The following is a 13,003-nucleotide window of genomic DNA, read 5'->3' as shown; positions in this document are numbered from 1 at the left end:
GGGGGGGGGGGGAGAGAAAAGACTGGGGAGATACAAAATAACACAATTTTAAAAGAGTTAAATGCTACATTATGTACACATATACATTTTGTAGGATATATGAGGTCCTTAGACATATTAAAAACTTTGATAAATAAGAAGGTTTTTTGTCTTTAGGAAAAAAAAAAGAGAGAAAGTGTTTCATAGTTATTTGATCAGGTGAATCAAAAGAAAAATTCAAACATCTGAGGCTATATCCTGAGAGGAATACCAGTCCATCCTCTCAACTGCCTATGTGGTACAAATAGTTACTGTCAATTAACAGACCACAATCATTGACTATACTAAGACCCAAACGCTTTGAGAAGGTCAAGTTGAAGAAAGGGTAATCTCCCCACCTCCAATTAGGTTTCATTTGGGGGAAGATGTGGTGATAGTTAAATAAAAGAAATGGCAGGAACTGTGCTACTCTCAGCTGCTTTTGCTGTCATACACCAGGGGCTGAGAACCAACTCCAAGATGCTCTTTCACCAGATCTAGAAACTGAGTTTTCTAACGTGGGTCATACAGTTTCTTTGAAAAGGCAGCAGACAATATAATTAAGGAAAAGATCTTTAGTGACTAGGATTATATATAATGAGTAAAAATACTAGGACTATACATAAGTAAAAATAAATGAGGACCTCATTTATCGGGATTCTTAAGGTTCCTAAAAAAGTTTACTCCTTATCAATAACCAAGTTCAGAATTCTTTCTTATATAAATTAAATTTTAATTTTTAATGACTTCCAGTCAGACAATAAACCCCTTAAGGCTCTTTACTAATCAGCCAGCTAACCACTAAGTGAGAAAGGTATAAGACAGTGCTTAATTTACAGGAATTGACTAGGTAGCCTGAAAAACAAAATAGGCATGTAACATGAAATCATACAGGGCAGTGAAACACTTGCTATGTGTCAAAAGCACCAGAAAACAATGAGTGTGAGACCCTCTGAGGAATGTGGTTCACAGAAGTCTCCAGAGTACATTTAGGAACTTACCTATATGTCATGAAGCATAAGAGGGACTTCACATGTAGACAATAAAATTTGCAAAACTAGTCCATTAAGTCTATTGCAACTAGAATAAGGCAATAGAGGGTCTAATCTAATACTAAGGAATACCAAGGTTTACCAGAGTCTGGAAAGCAATAGTACTCCAGAGAATTCCACAAAAATTCTAAAACGTCCACAAAAATTTGAAAATGGACATGGATTATAAAATCTTAAACTCATGGCCTGTAAAATTTGAAACCAGTGATTAGTTCTTTACAGTCAACCTCAAATTTGGAATGTTCTATGAGGTCCTTTTGAAGATGCTAAGACACATTGCTATCCCCTGCCTCTGAATATTCATCTATGTTATTCTGTGGCATACGGTCATGCATTTTAAATGTTCTTTTTATATTTCTTATAAACCATGTTATCTTATCTGCTCAGCTTCAGAAGCCCCCTTCTCCCATTCCATGATTTTATTGGAATTGTCTTAACCCATTCCTATATCCATACCCACTGCAATAGGAAATCCTTGAGTATAACAACTATCAACAGTAACACTGATCATGCCACTCACATTATAGTATCTCAGCAAAAGAGAGTTCCTGCAGTATTGTGGGGTGGCTATTTATTTTTACCTATTTAACAAAATTTCCCAATCTCCTTTCAAAATAAAACCTTTACAATTTTAGTTATTACTTTTTGTTGACGTATGATAAAATGACAGAAGAGAGAGTACTAAGTTGAAAAGATTTCAATTTAATCCTAAACTTACTACCCTAGAATTTCCCCTTTACTCAAGGTATAAAATTTACAATTAAATTCCACTTTTACCTTTCCTGGACAACCAAGAAATATATACAGCATAACTAATTTGAAATATGCAGTCAACAAACTTAAGTGTTTCATAAGTGATCCAGCAGCATAAATCAGGCCAGGCTGTCTTCCATCTTACTGGTGTCCAAGTACACACTGTCATCCCACAGTGGTCAAGCAGCCTTAACTTAGATGGGTATCATGTCACACAAGGTTCTGAATCTTTCCCTTTTCTCTCTCTCTTATCTACAAGATCATATAACATCACTGAAGAAAAAGAAAAATAATGGTTGGTAATGATCTCATTCTGGTCTATAAGTATCATTTGTACTTCCCTAGGTATTTATCCTTTATTTTACATTAATTTCCTAAGTAGTTCATATACTTCTCATTTTAAAGGCATTAATACAGGATTTATAAATCTTTTGTTTAAAAAAAATTCTAGTAAAATGGTGATGAAAGAAAGAATAGAAGTTTTGAATAAGAACACAGATGTGACCATGTTTTATTATTGTACAGTGTTAGGCCTGCCCTTACCTATAGAAGCAAGCTTTAGAATAGAGATCTAGCCAAGGCCTCTTAGTTTAAAACACTGTAGATGACTGGCCCTCTGTTTTCTTTTTGCTCATATTTACATTTGAATTATTCTTTCATGTATGAAATTATTAATATGAAATATAGATTTCAGATATAATAAAAAACATGGCTTATAATGAAAACTATTGATTAAGGAGATATAAGTCCCATTATTAGGTTATACTCTGGATAAATAATCTATCTATATGAAAAGAGTGATTTCTACAAGACTTTTACAACCATTAAGTTTCAAATCTTCTATCATTTCAATATCCTTCAAATTCAATCACTTTTCTCCATCCTTACTGCTACTACTAGCCCAAACAAGTAATAGCCCAAAAAGTATCTTGCACTTGGACTACTGTAAAGCCTTCTCCCTAGTCTCTATATTTATCTTCCTTCCTCATTCTGCAGCCAATCATTTACCCAAAATACAAATCTATGCAATGTCTTCAGTGGTTCCTAATGCCTTTGGGTTAAGTCTAAAATCCCTCACAAATTTTCCCTGAATTACAACAGTGTTTTGAAGAAAAGAACAACAATTTAACACCACCTAAATGTTAAGTGATTTTTTTTTCTTATGCTTTCTTATTTTGATCTTTTGATCTCTCTTGCTCTTTCTGTCACATATAGGTACATATATGTATGTACTATTGGCATTATGACAGTTCTTTTACCCAATTTCTTATTCTTTGTGAAATCATGAATTATCATTTCTTCTCTCACTTTCCTTGTAGCCTACTATGCATTCAGCCCTTTGTGTCATCTCTGTGTGGTTAATCTCTTCTATTCCTTCCTCATTAACTTTATTCCTAGTTCTAATCAATTCATTCCTGAAAGAGATATAACCTCTTAGCTAATTTCCCTACCACGACAACCCACTCCAAGTTAAGTTTCCAAAGTCTCTTTTCTTCATTTATTCTCTGCTTAGACTTTACTTCCCCGGCCCCACCACCAAATATAAAGTTCAATCATCTTTATTAGGCATCTAAGATACTTCACTATTTAAAGCCTACTTTTTTTTTAGTTGTAGATGGACACAATACCTTTATTTATCTTTATGTGGTACTGAGGATTGAACTAGTGCTTCATGCATGCTAGGCGAGCACTCTACTGCTGAGCCATAACCCCAGCTCTCAGATCCTACTTTTTAAAACCTAAATTCCACACATAAACCAGCACTTGAACAAGACAATTATATGTCCTGCCTGTTTATTCCCATTGTGGCACCTTTTCTCAAACTGTGCCTCTAAGTAAAATGACCTTTCTAGGATCCTGCATATTCAAATTCCACATATCCTGCAGGACCTAATCAAATCCTACCTCCTTTATAAAGTCTTCCCTACAAGAGCCTTGGAATAAAATATAAACATTATATATTTAAAACATTTTAACATTCTGTGATTTTTCAACAGAATTTTCCAGTAGTGCACTTTAAATTAAATAAACAAATCCCAAACATAGGATAGAAACAGAAAACATCATATTTCACCTTACCAAAAAACAAACAAAAAAAGAGAAAGAAAGAAAGAAAGAAAGAAAGAAAGAAAGAAAGAAAGAAAGAAAGAAAGAAAGAAAGAAAGAAAGAAAAAGAAAAAATAGAGAGGAAAAAAACTGACTGAAACTTCTGAGACAACACACATATTCCATTTCCCTTAGAGAATTGATACCTTAATATTATATAAAAATTGTTTACCTTTTTTCCATATCCTTTATTTTAATAAACATATACTTTATCAAATAATATAGTATTACCAAGGATAAAATTTCTATACCTTGTTAGATAATTAAGGTTAGGATTCATTTGAGCTCTAACTTCCTAATTTAATCATTGTGCATTTCAGTAATCTAGGGAAGTTGATAAATATACAAAACTAGAGTCAGAATTGCCTGACAAGCAAGAGCAAGATTGTCGGCATTTTTCCCAAGTGATTAACATTTAAAACTCATTAAATGATTTTCTAACAGCAGATCTTTGAAGTGATTTTCAAAGAAAAGCATAAAACACTTAGATACACTAATAGTGTACAAACTAACATGCTGAAATATTCTACTATGATAGATATAATCCACTTATTTATTTTGTTTATTTATTTATTTGGGGGCAGTAACAGGAATTAAGCCCAGGAGCACTTAGCCACTGAGCCACATCCCCAGCCCTTTTATCTTTTTTATTTTGAAACAGGTTCTTGCTGAGTTGCTTAGGGCCTCGATAAATTGCTAAGGGTGGCTTTTAACTTTCGATCCTCCTGCCTCAGCCTCCCAAACCACGGGATTATAGTGTGCACCACCACACCTGCATAACTCATTTTTAAATGCTCACATATGGCCGGGTACAGTGGCACACGCCTGTAATTCCAGTGGTTCAGGAGGCTGAGGCAGGAGGATTGAGAGTTCAAAGCCAGCCTCAGCAAACAACTCAGGGAGAACCTGTCTCTAAATAAAATATAAAATAGGGCTGAGGATGTGGCTCAGTGGCCAAGTGCCCCTGAGTTCAATCTCTGGGATCCTACCCCCGCAAAAAAAAAAAAAATAATAATAAAAATAAAGCATGCTAATCCAAATGTAGTAATTTAGTAGAAAACCATTATGATATTTCTCAAATATTAGCCTTCCCTTTCCCATTTGTGCCCAAATGAATCATTTAATGACTGTCTATAAACAAGTAACTGAGTTTCTAAGATATAATATAGTTTATTATACCTTAAGATCTTGTCTTGTGGCCAGAAGTTCAGATTCCTTCCCATAGAAATCAGATTGAAGTTGTTTTAGATTTTCTTGACATTTTTCATAGGTGTTCTGTAACACTGATATTTTCTCTTTCTCTGCTGCAAGTTCCTGGGCTGCCTGTGCTGACTGCTGCTGTAGTTTATTCTCAAGCTCTGTCTGAAACATATAGTAGTTGTTTGAAACAGTGTGCATATTAAAATTCATAAAATGAAATTCATACAACTAAGATTTCTAAAAATAGGCTAACTGCATTTGTGACCTAAAATTTTACTTCAATAAAAAGTAATTTACGGTACACTTCTAAAGTCAAACAATTACAAAATCCAACAAGTCCCAATTTTAAAAAATCAAAAAAGACACAGGCTGCGGTGTAGTGGTCCAGTGCATGCGTAGCATGTGGGAGGTCCTGGGTTTGATCCCCAGCACCACAAAAAAGGTAAATAAATAAACTTAAAAACCATAAAATGTAAAACCGATTAAACAAAGGAAAAATGGATTTAACTAGGAAGTAGTATCAGGTCTCAGAAGAAAGAGTAACAACTACATTCTGATGGAGGATATAATGCTGGATGCCTCAGATAATATATTTTAAGGTTAAGCTAAAAGAAACCTACATGAAAGAAATTAAGAAATCATTATTGGTGTTGTATTGAAGTTATGTTTTTTCTACTACTTGGAAATTCAAAAATAACTTAGGAAATTTCTGCAGGTCATCTTTATTAATATCAAAGCAGAAAAAAAAATCTCATAAAGATCAAAACATCTCTAAAATCAACTTCTTTTCAGTCTTTAAGAATATTTGGTAGATACTGAGTACAGTGACCCACACCTGTAATCCCAGTGAGGTGACAGACTGAGGATGGCAAGTTTGAGGCCAACCTGAGCAACTTAGCAAGATACTGTCTAAAAATGAGCTAAGTGTATAGCTGGATTCAATCCCTAGGGAAAAAAAAGGACACAGATATGCACAACTTATGACAATTAAAATATATGTATAAAATGAAAAATAAGCACTTAAATAAATACACGACTTATCATAGAAGCAGAGAACAGTTGAGTGGTCACTAGAGGCTAGGAAAGATAAACAGGGGTAGAGGAGGGAGGATAGAGATTGGACAGGCAGGAGGACTAAGTTCTAGTGTTCTATAGCACAGTAGGGCGACTATAATTTGCAACAATTTATTAAAAAACTAGAAGAAAGGAGTTTGAAGAAATGATAAATATTTAAGGAGACAGAAGTATTAATTTGATCATTTAAATATCATATTTATGTATGGAATCACCATATTGTACCCCATAATATGTATAGTTGTTATGTGTCAATTAAAAATTCTACAAAATATATATACTACTTTAACGAAATGGCTATTGAAGTCATCAGTGTTCCCCATGTTCTGAAATCCAATAGTCTGATCTTTGTCCACATTTTACTTGACCTCTCTCTTAGCATTAATTGATAGAGTTAATTATATCCCCTTCTAAAAGCATTTTCTTCAACCTGGTTTCCAGAGGATCCTGTGTTTGGGGTTCTTTTACCTTACTGGTCATGCCTTCTCAAAATCTTTTACTCATCCCTTTTCTTCTGCTAGATCTCTATGTTGTTGAACCCCAAAGTTGTGGTCGTTGTGAAACATAACCCTTTGGAATTAAAAGCACCAAACTGTTATAATTTGCAAACTGAACTACCTGATACTAAGAATGGAGGCTGAGAGGCTGCCCCCACCCCAGGCCCTAATGGGCACTTGAGATGGCAACATACTTCTGATTAACACAGCCTAACTATATGAACATATGTAGAATTCCTGCCTTCAGTTTCCCTGTGCCTCCTTTCCTCTTTACAAAAGCTTTCTGTGCCTCTGAGTCCCTGAAGATGGAGATTTGAGGAAGAAAAAGTTCTCCTCTATATTCCTCAAGACTAGCTTTGAATAAAATCTATTTTCTCTTGGCAACCTGTCTTCTGAGTTATAGTGGAGCACAATGATCAATAAAGTTTTTCCTTCCCAGCTACAATTGGCTCTCTATTATTCTATGTACTCTCTCTCCTTTGACGATCTCAAACAGACCCAAGTCTTTAAGTACCTTTTATTTATAAGTAACTACCAAAATTATGCTCCAGCTCTAACTCTCCATCTAAACTCTGGGCTCTTATATATAAGCACCTTCCTGACCTCTCCATCTGAATGATCCATAAATATCTATCTCAACTAGGACACTTGACTTCTCACAGCAACCCTACATATCCAAAGGCTGTGGCTGGGGCTGGAGCTGTAGCTCAGTGGCAGAGTGCTTGCCTTGCACGTGTGAGGCACTGGGTTTGATCCTCAGCACCACATTAAAAAATAAATAAACAAATAAAATAAAGGCATGCTGTCCATCTACAATTACAAAAAAAAAAATTTTTTTTAAAGCTACTACCAACTATCCATGAACACAGACCCAAATATAGTTATCCCTGTTTTCCCTTTCCATTACCTCTCATCATCTAATCTATCAGAAAGTCTCAATAACTCAACTTCTAAAACGTATTCCTAAACCATTCATTTCTAACACTTCAGTTCACATCATCTTTTACTATCTAGATTATTGCAAGTATTTCAGTGCTTTCCTCGCTTGCTCCTTTATTTCTATTCAGTCAAATCACATAACAAAAAACTCAATAAGCTAAATTTAAATTCAGATCTACCTAGCTCTAAAATTTATTGTACCATGATGCTACACTGATCCTCAACAAACACAAACTGTTTCAGCCTGACAAAGATTCTCCAGTTGGTTACTCTAAATTCCAAGTCTAACTTATGAAGACTATGAATCTAGCGCTCCCCAAAAGTTCAAAAGGCTGCTGCCCTCCTCAAAGTTAAGAAATAGATTCCTTATTCTAGCACTCATGTACTAATATAAAAGTCAATATATTTAATTCAAAAATCAGAAAGAAATTTTATCTAATAACTTAATGAAAACAAAAACATGTTAAAATAGCTATATTTTTTTAAAAAATTCACTGTTATAATGCTATAAAAACAAACTTCTAACAAAAAAAACTTCTCAGGAAGTACTTAGGAATATGAAGCTAGAAGATTTTGAAAAACAAAAAAGACCTAAGATATCTAAGATGCAATAAATATGCACACTGTGGTAATTACACCCTGACTTCTGATTATCTGTTATAATAAAATTTGTCTACTCTTGCTTATATTACTGGAAAACTATTCTGTTGTAAAGTTCCATAAGAGCTACAAAAACACTGATCAACATAAAATGGAAAATCACAGTTTTTAAATTTGGATTCTTTTTACTCTAACAGTATGACAGCCAACTCTTAATGGCATGACATTTTGTTTATTCTCCATCGTAGGGAGTCTATGTCTCTCTTCTCCAAGACCAATTCATATATATAAGACACAGGGGAAAGCTCTAAGTACTAAGACATATTTAAGAATGAAAAAGAGGTGCTTAACAATAAATTGTGCATTTCTTACTGGAAATGGAAACCATTATGAAATTATTTAAAATATCAAATATGCCATGTGAAATCTCATACTACTGATTTTTGTTCTTTATTACTTTTTCTTAATAAAGATGATTTGTTTTGAATTCCCTTAAATTTTTCTTATACGCTAGAAATGTGACTTACGTAATTGCATTGACATTAATTGGTAGTTATGTTATTTTACAAAAAGGCAGTTTCATGTCTATCAGACAAGTGATTAGTACCAGAATTTAAAGGAGGAATTATCTGATAACATGGTTATGGTGAATGGAAATCCAGACTTACAGATTTACTCATATAATCAAATGTAATAACTTAGAAAAATTGGAGCATATATCAACTTTCCTGTGCTGCAACTCATCTGTATTAATCATGTTATCTTAGTTGCCTACGTCCTACAAAAAGTAAACAAATTTCTTATCAATACCTTCTGTGAATGAGCAATTTTAACTTCTCCTTGAAGTGCTTCAATTTTCTTTTTCTTTTGTTCAGTTGATTGCTTTAGTTCGTTTATGTTCCCCTGAAGCTGCTGCTCCTCTTTTTCCTTTTGTTTTAAAGTATTTTGAGCCTGTATGACTTCTCCCTTAGTAGAATTCAGTTCCAATTTCAACTGATGAGAAGTCTAGAAGAAAATGAAATATCTGATATTCATTTATTCATTAAAACACATTTACTGAGTTCTTACTACATGCTGTACATTCCTCTAGGTAGAAACTGCTGAGTCTGTTGGCCACAAATAATTAGTAATTAACAAAAGAGAACTATCCCTGCCTTCATGTTGTTTTTACAACTGACGCTTTTCACTTAGATGGCATGTAAGATTAATTTTCTTTAATTATGTCTATTTTTTTTGATGAAACTAAAATGTATTTTTAACAATTATTTCAGTATCTATCTAATGATATTAAATTAAACTGTACAACAGTTCTTTAGAGACCTGGGGCATATTTTGCTACTACTTTGTTTTTATAATCCACTAGGATGTTTCTGTTCAAAATTAGATATTATGTAGAAGTCATCCTGAAGATCTTGTGCAGTCAAGCTGAGCTATTACTATTTCCTACTTTTCCAGACACAGCTGTATTTTCATGTTTTACGCATACTTTTTTAAGAACCAGGAATCACCTTTGGGCATTTAGCCATATTCAAAGTTACTTTTGAAAAAGTTTCAGTGCTATATACAGATGCCTCAGTTTATTTCCAGTGTACAGCCTAATATTTTTGTTCAAAACAGAAATCAGTATAACAATAAGGATTATATAGTGATTACCAATAATAAAACAATAACTAAAATATGAACACTTTGTTATAATCAGCATTCTCTGTACTTCAAATATATTAACCCATTTATCTTTTTAAATTTTTTTATTTGCTCTAGTTAGTTATAACATGACAGTAGAATGCATTTTGACACATCATACTTAAATGGAGTATAACTTCTCATTCTTCTGATTGTACATGATGTAGAGTTACATAGGTCATGTAATCATATATGCACAGAAAGTAATAATGTCTGATTCATTCTACTATCATTCCTACCCCCAGAGCCCCTGGCCTCCCTTCATTCCCCTTTGTTTAATTCAAAGTACCTCTATTCTCTGCCCTCCCCCACTTATTGTGAATTAGCATCCGAATATCAGAGGATACATTTGGCCTTTGGTCCTTTGGGATTGGCTTATTTCACTTAGCATAATATTCTCAAGTTCCATTCATTTACTGTAACCCATTTATTTTTAACAATAACTTCATGACATAGATTTTATTATATTTGGCATAGCTAATAATAAATGGCATAGCCTGGATATAAATTTGGACAATTTTGATTCACAGTTTAGACACAAAACCACTATTACTTCACCACTTACATGGCTAGCAATCTATAAAGCAAATATCTTCTATCAATTAAAAAACAAAATACAATAATATCACACATTCGTCAGGACCACAAATTATCAAATCAGATTTTCTAGAAAGCTGCATGCTTGACTCCAGCTGCTAAACGTTATTTCTTCAAAGAGTAACAACTAAACTTTATGCCCAGTTATTTACTCATTTGTTTGTGTGTTTAGCTAGAGAACAACAGAAACATTAACCATAGAAATATCTCTTGACCATTACCTAATCATTATCAATATATCATTAATATGAATTTTCATGAAACAAATACTTCTTAAAAAGTCATTTCTATGGAAAGTCTATTAAGATTTTTTTTAGCCACAATAATGTTTCTTAACCTAAATTATCTAACTATAACTATCATTAATTGACCCAATTTTCTACTTTTATGAATTACATTTCTTTATTTTGGTCTCTTATTTTAAACTAGCTTAAATTTTTTTCAGTGGTATGTAGAACACAAATATTAATTTTAAAATTTACCTCCTTCTCCTTTTCAAGTGACTTTTTCAATTCATTTTGTTCCTTTAGTGTGCTTTCTGTTTGTACTTGAAGTTGATGTTTTAATTCGTTGCAAGTTTTTTCCTAAAAAGGGAGAAACTATATTACACAGAAAATATTTGTAATGACTTTAAATAGTCTGTTTTATAAGCTTAGTAAGATACATATAAGAAAGTAACCTAAAAGCATGGGACAGGCTTATCCATTCCCATGATATAAACAGGTGAATATAATAGGAGTAAAGGGGAAGAAACAACATGCTTAGAGTTTCTAGCAGCAACTAACAGTCACAATAAAATAATTTAGAGAATATTTTAGAACACTTTGGAAACCACATTTTACAATGCTTATAATTAGTTTTTCCATTTTTAAAGTAGAACAATGTGTTTTAAGAAAATGGAAACAAGAAAGTTTTAAAAATAAAATGTTAAACCAATAGATTAAGAAATAATCACATGGGATGGGAGATATAGTCAACAGTAAATTAAGCAAAAAAAAAAAAAAGTATATTTAAAATAAGATATCATTTTTACCTAAGAAAATAAATGTAAACAACTAACCAAATCTAATATGGCAGCTTTTCCTTTCTGATTCTCCTTTTCAAATTCACTTTTGGAGTTTTTCAAAGAATCAGAAACTTTTGATAATTTCTCTTTCACTGTAGAAAGCTCTGTCATTAGAGTTTCTTTCTCCATCTTCACTTCTTTCAATTCTGTTACTGTTGCTTGAATTCTGTTATTTAATTCCTTGTGCTGCATCTTTGCATCTTGATTTAACTTTTCAATTTCTTGTTTCAGGATCATTTTTTCTTCTTCTTTCTTGGTAACCGTTTGCTTAATATTTTCAAGGGCTTCAGATTTTTTCTGTAGATCCAATTTTGTAGTGGATACACTAGACATTTAAGAAAAAAATTTTTTTAAATAATGCATACTGCACTCTTCAAACTTAATCATAAATAATTACTGAGCTCTTAAGTTTTCTTGTATATAGTTCATAAGTAAAAATAATTTAATTTCATAAAATTGCAACTGAAAAATACCTTAAAACATCTGACCAAATCATTTAGCAGATGTAGAAGACTTCCCCTAGTTAAATAACTAAGTAGTAAAATCAAAACCCTTTAAGCCTCCTGACTTAATCCAGTCTTGTCTACCACAATAGAGCCTCAAAGCAAACTGCATATTGCAAACTTTATAGGGTTTACAAAAACAGAAAGGTTTTCCATGCAGCCTAAAGCACCTAATTCAGTGTGTCAGTTCCTAAGCACATAGGAAAATTTGCCTCCTTTCTTGAAAACATAAAATATAAGATGTGTTTGATAGGTCTTAAACATCAAAATAGTTATTACAGAGAAAAAATAAAAGAAATATTTAATTTCAAAAACAGAAAACAAATGACTTATTTAACCCTACATACAACCTGGCTGATTACATGAGTGATTTGTTATCATTTGTCCTCTAATATAGCCTTTTTATACCAGAATGAATAAGCTACAAGAATGAATCGGGGAGGATCCAACATGGCGGCGAGAGGGGAGGCAGCGCTTTCAGTACCTCCTCAACAACGGGCTCAGAGAGACGCATGGATACGCTTAGATTCGACCTGCTGAGAAACTCCTAGCAAAATTCCACTAAAGAGAGATCGGCCGGGAATCGGTAGGATTTTTGGAGGTGACAGTCTGTGCTAGATGAGTGAATCTCCGCCACGCAGCACAGAGGTCCAGACCCGCCAGCCGCTGCCCATGCGACTCGGCGACTGTCGGCTGCCTGCACGCGGCCCCGCGTCAGGGCGGATAGCCTCCGAGGCGCAGCGCAGCAGGAGCGGTGCAGGGACTCTAGGAAGAGGTCTCTCGCCAAGCCTTCATGAAATAGCAAACCGGGAGCTGAAACCAACCAGAGACAGACCAGTCCCACCCCTCCCTTCGGACACTCTGGCAAGGAGCCTGGGGCCCGCCATAGCAGAGTGGTGACATCACCAGAGTTCC

General features: G+C 33.8%; 1 protein-coding gene across 1 annotated transcript in view; it reads right to left on the bottom strand.

Annotated features, from left to right (window-relative positions):
• The window catches only part of Eea1 (early endosome antigen 1), a 138,153-nt gene that overhangs the window by 11,381 nt on the left and 113,769 nt on the right, over positions 1–13,003 (bottom strand). Inside the window, exons 19-22 of the mRNA XM_015482943.2 lie at positions 11,580–11,910; positions 11,002–11,103; positions 9,050–9,244; positions 5,109–5,291 (exon numbers count right to left, since the gene is read on the bottom strand). Coding sequence (XP_015338429.1) covers positions 5,109–5,291; positions 9,050–9,244; positions 11,002–11,103; positions 11,580–11,910 — 811 coding nt within the window. The remainder of the gene's footprint in view (positions 1–5,108; positions 5,292–9,049; positions 9,245–11,001; positions 11,104–11,579; positions 11,911–13,003) is intronic.

This window comes from Marmota marmota, unplaced genomic scaffold, assembly GCF_001458135.2.
Source record: "Marmota marmota marmota unplaced genomic scaffold, marMar, whole genome shotgun sequence".
Taxonomy (NCBI): Eukaryota; Metazoa; Chordata; class Mammalia; order Rodentia; family Sciuridae; genus Marmota; species Marmota marmota.
The sequence above is the reverse complement of the archived record's forward strand: the minus strand, read 5'-3'. Positions and strand labels throughout refer to the sequence as shown.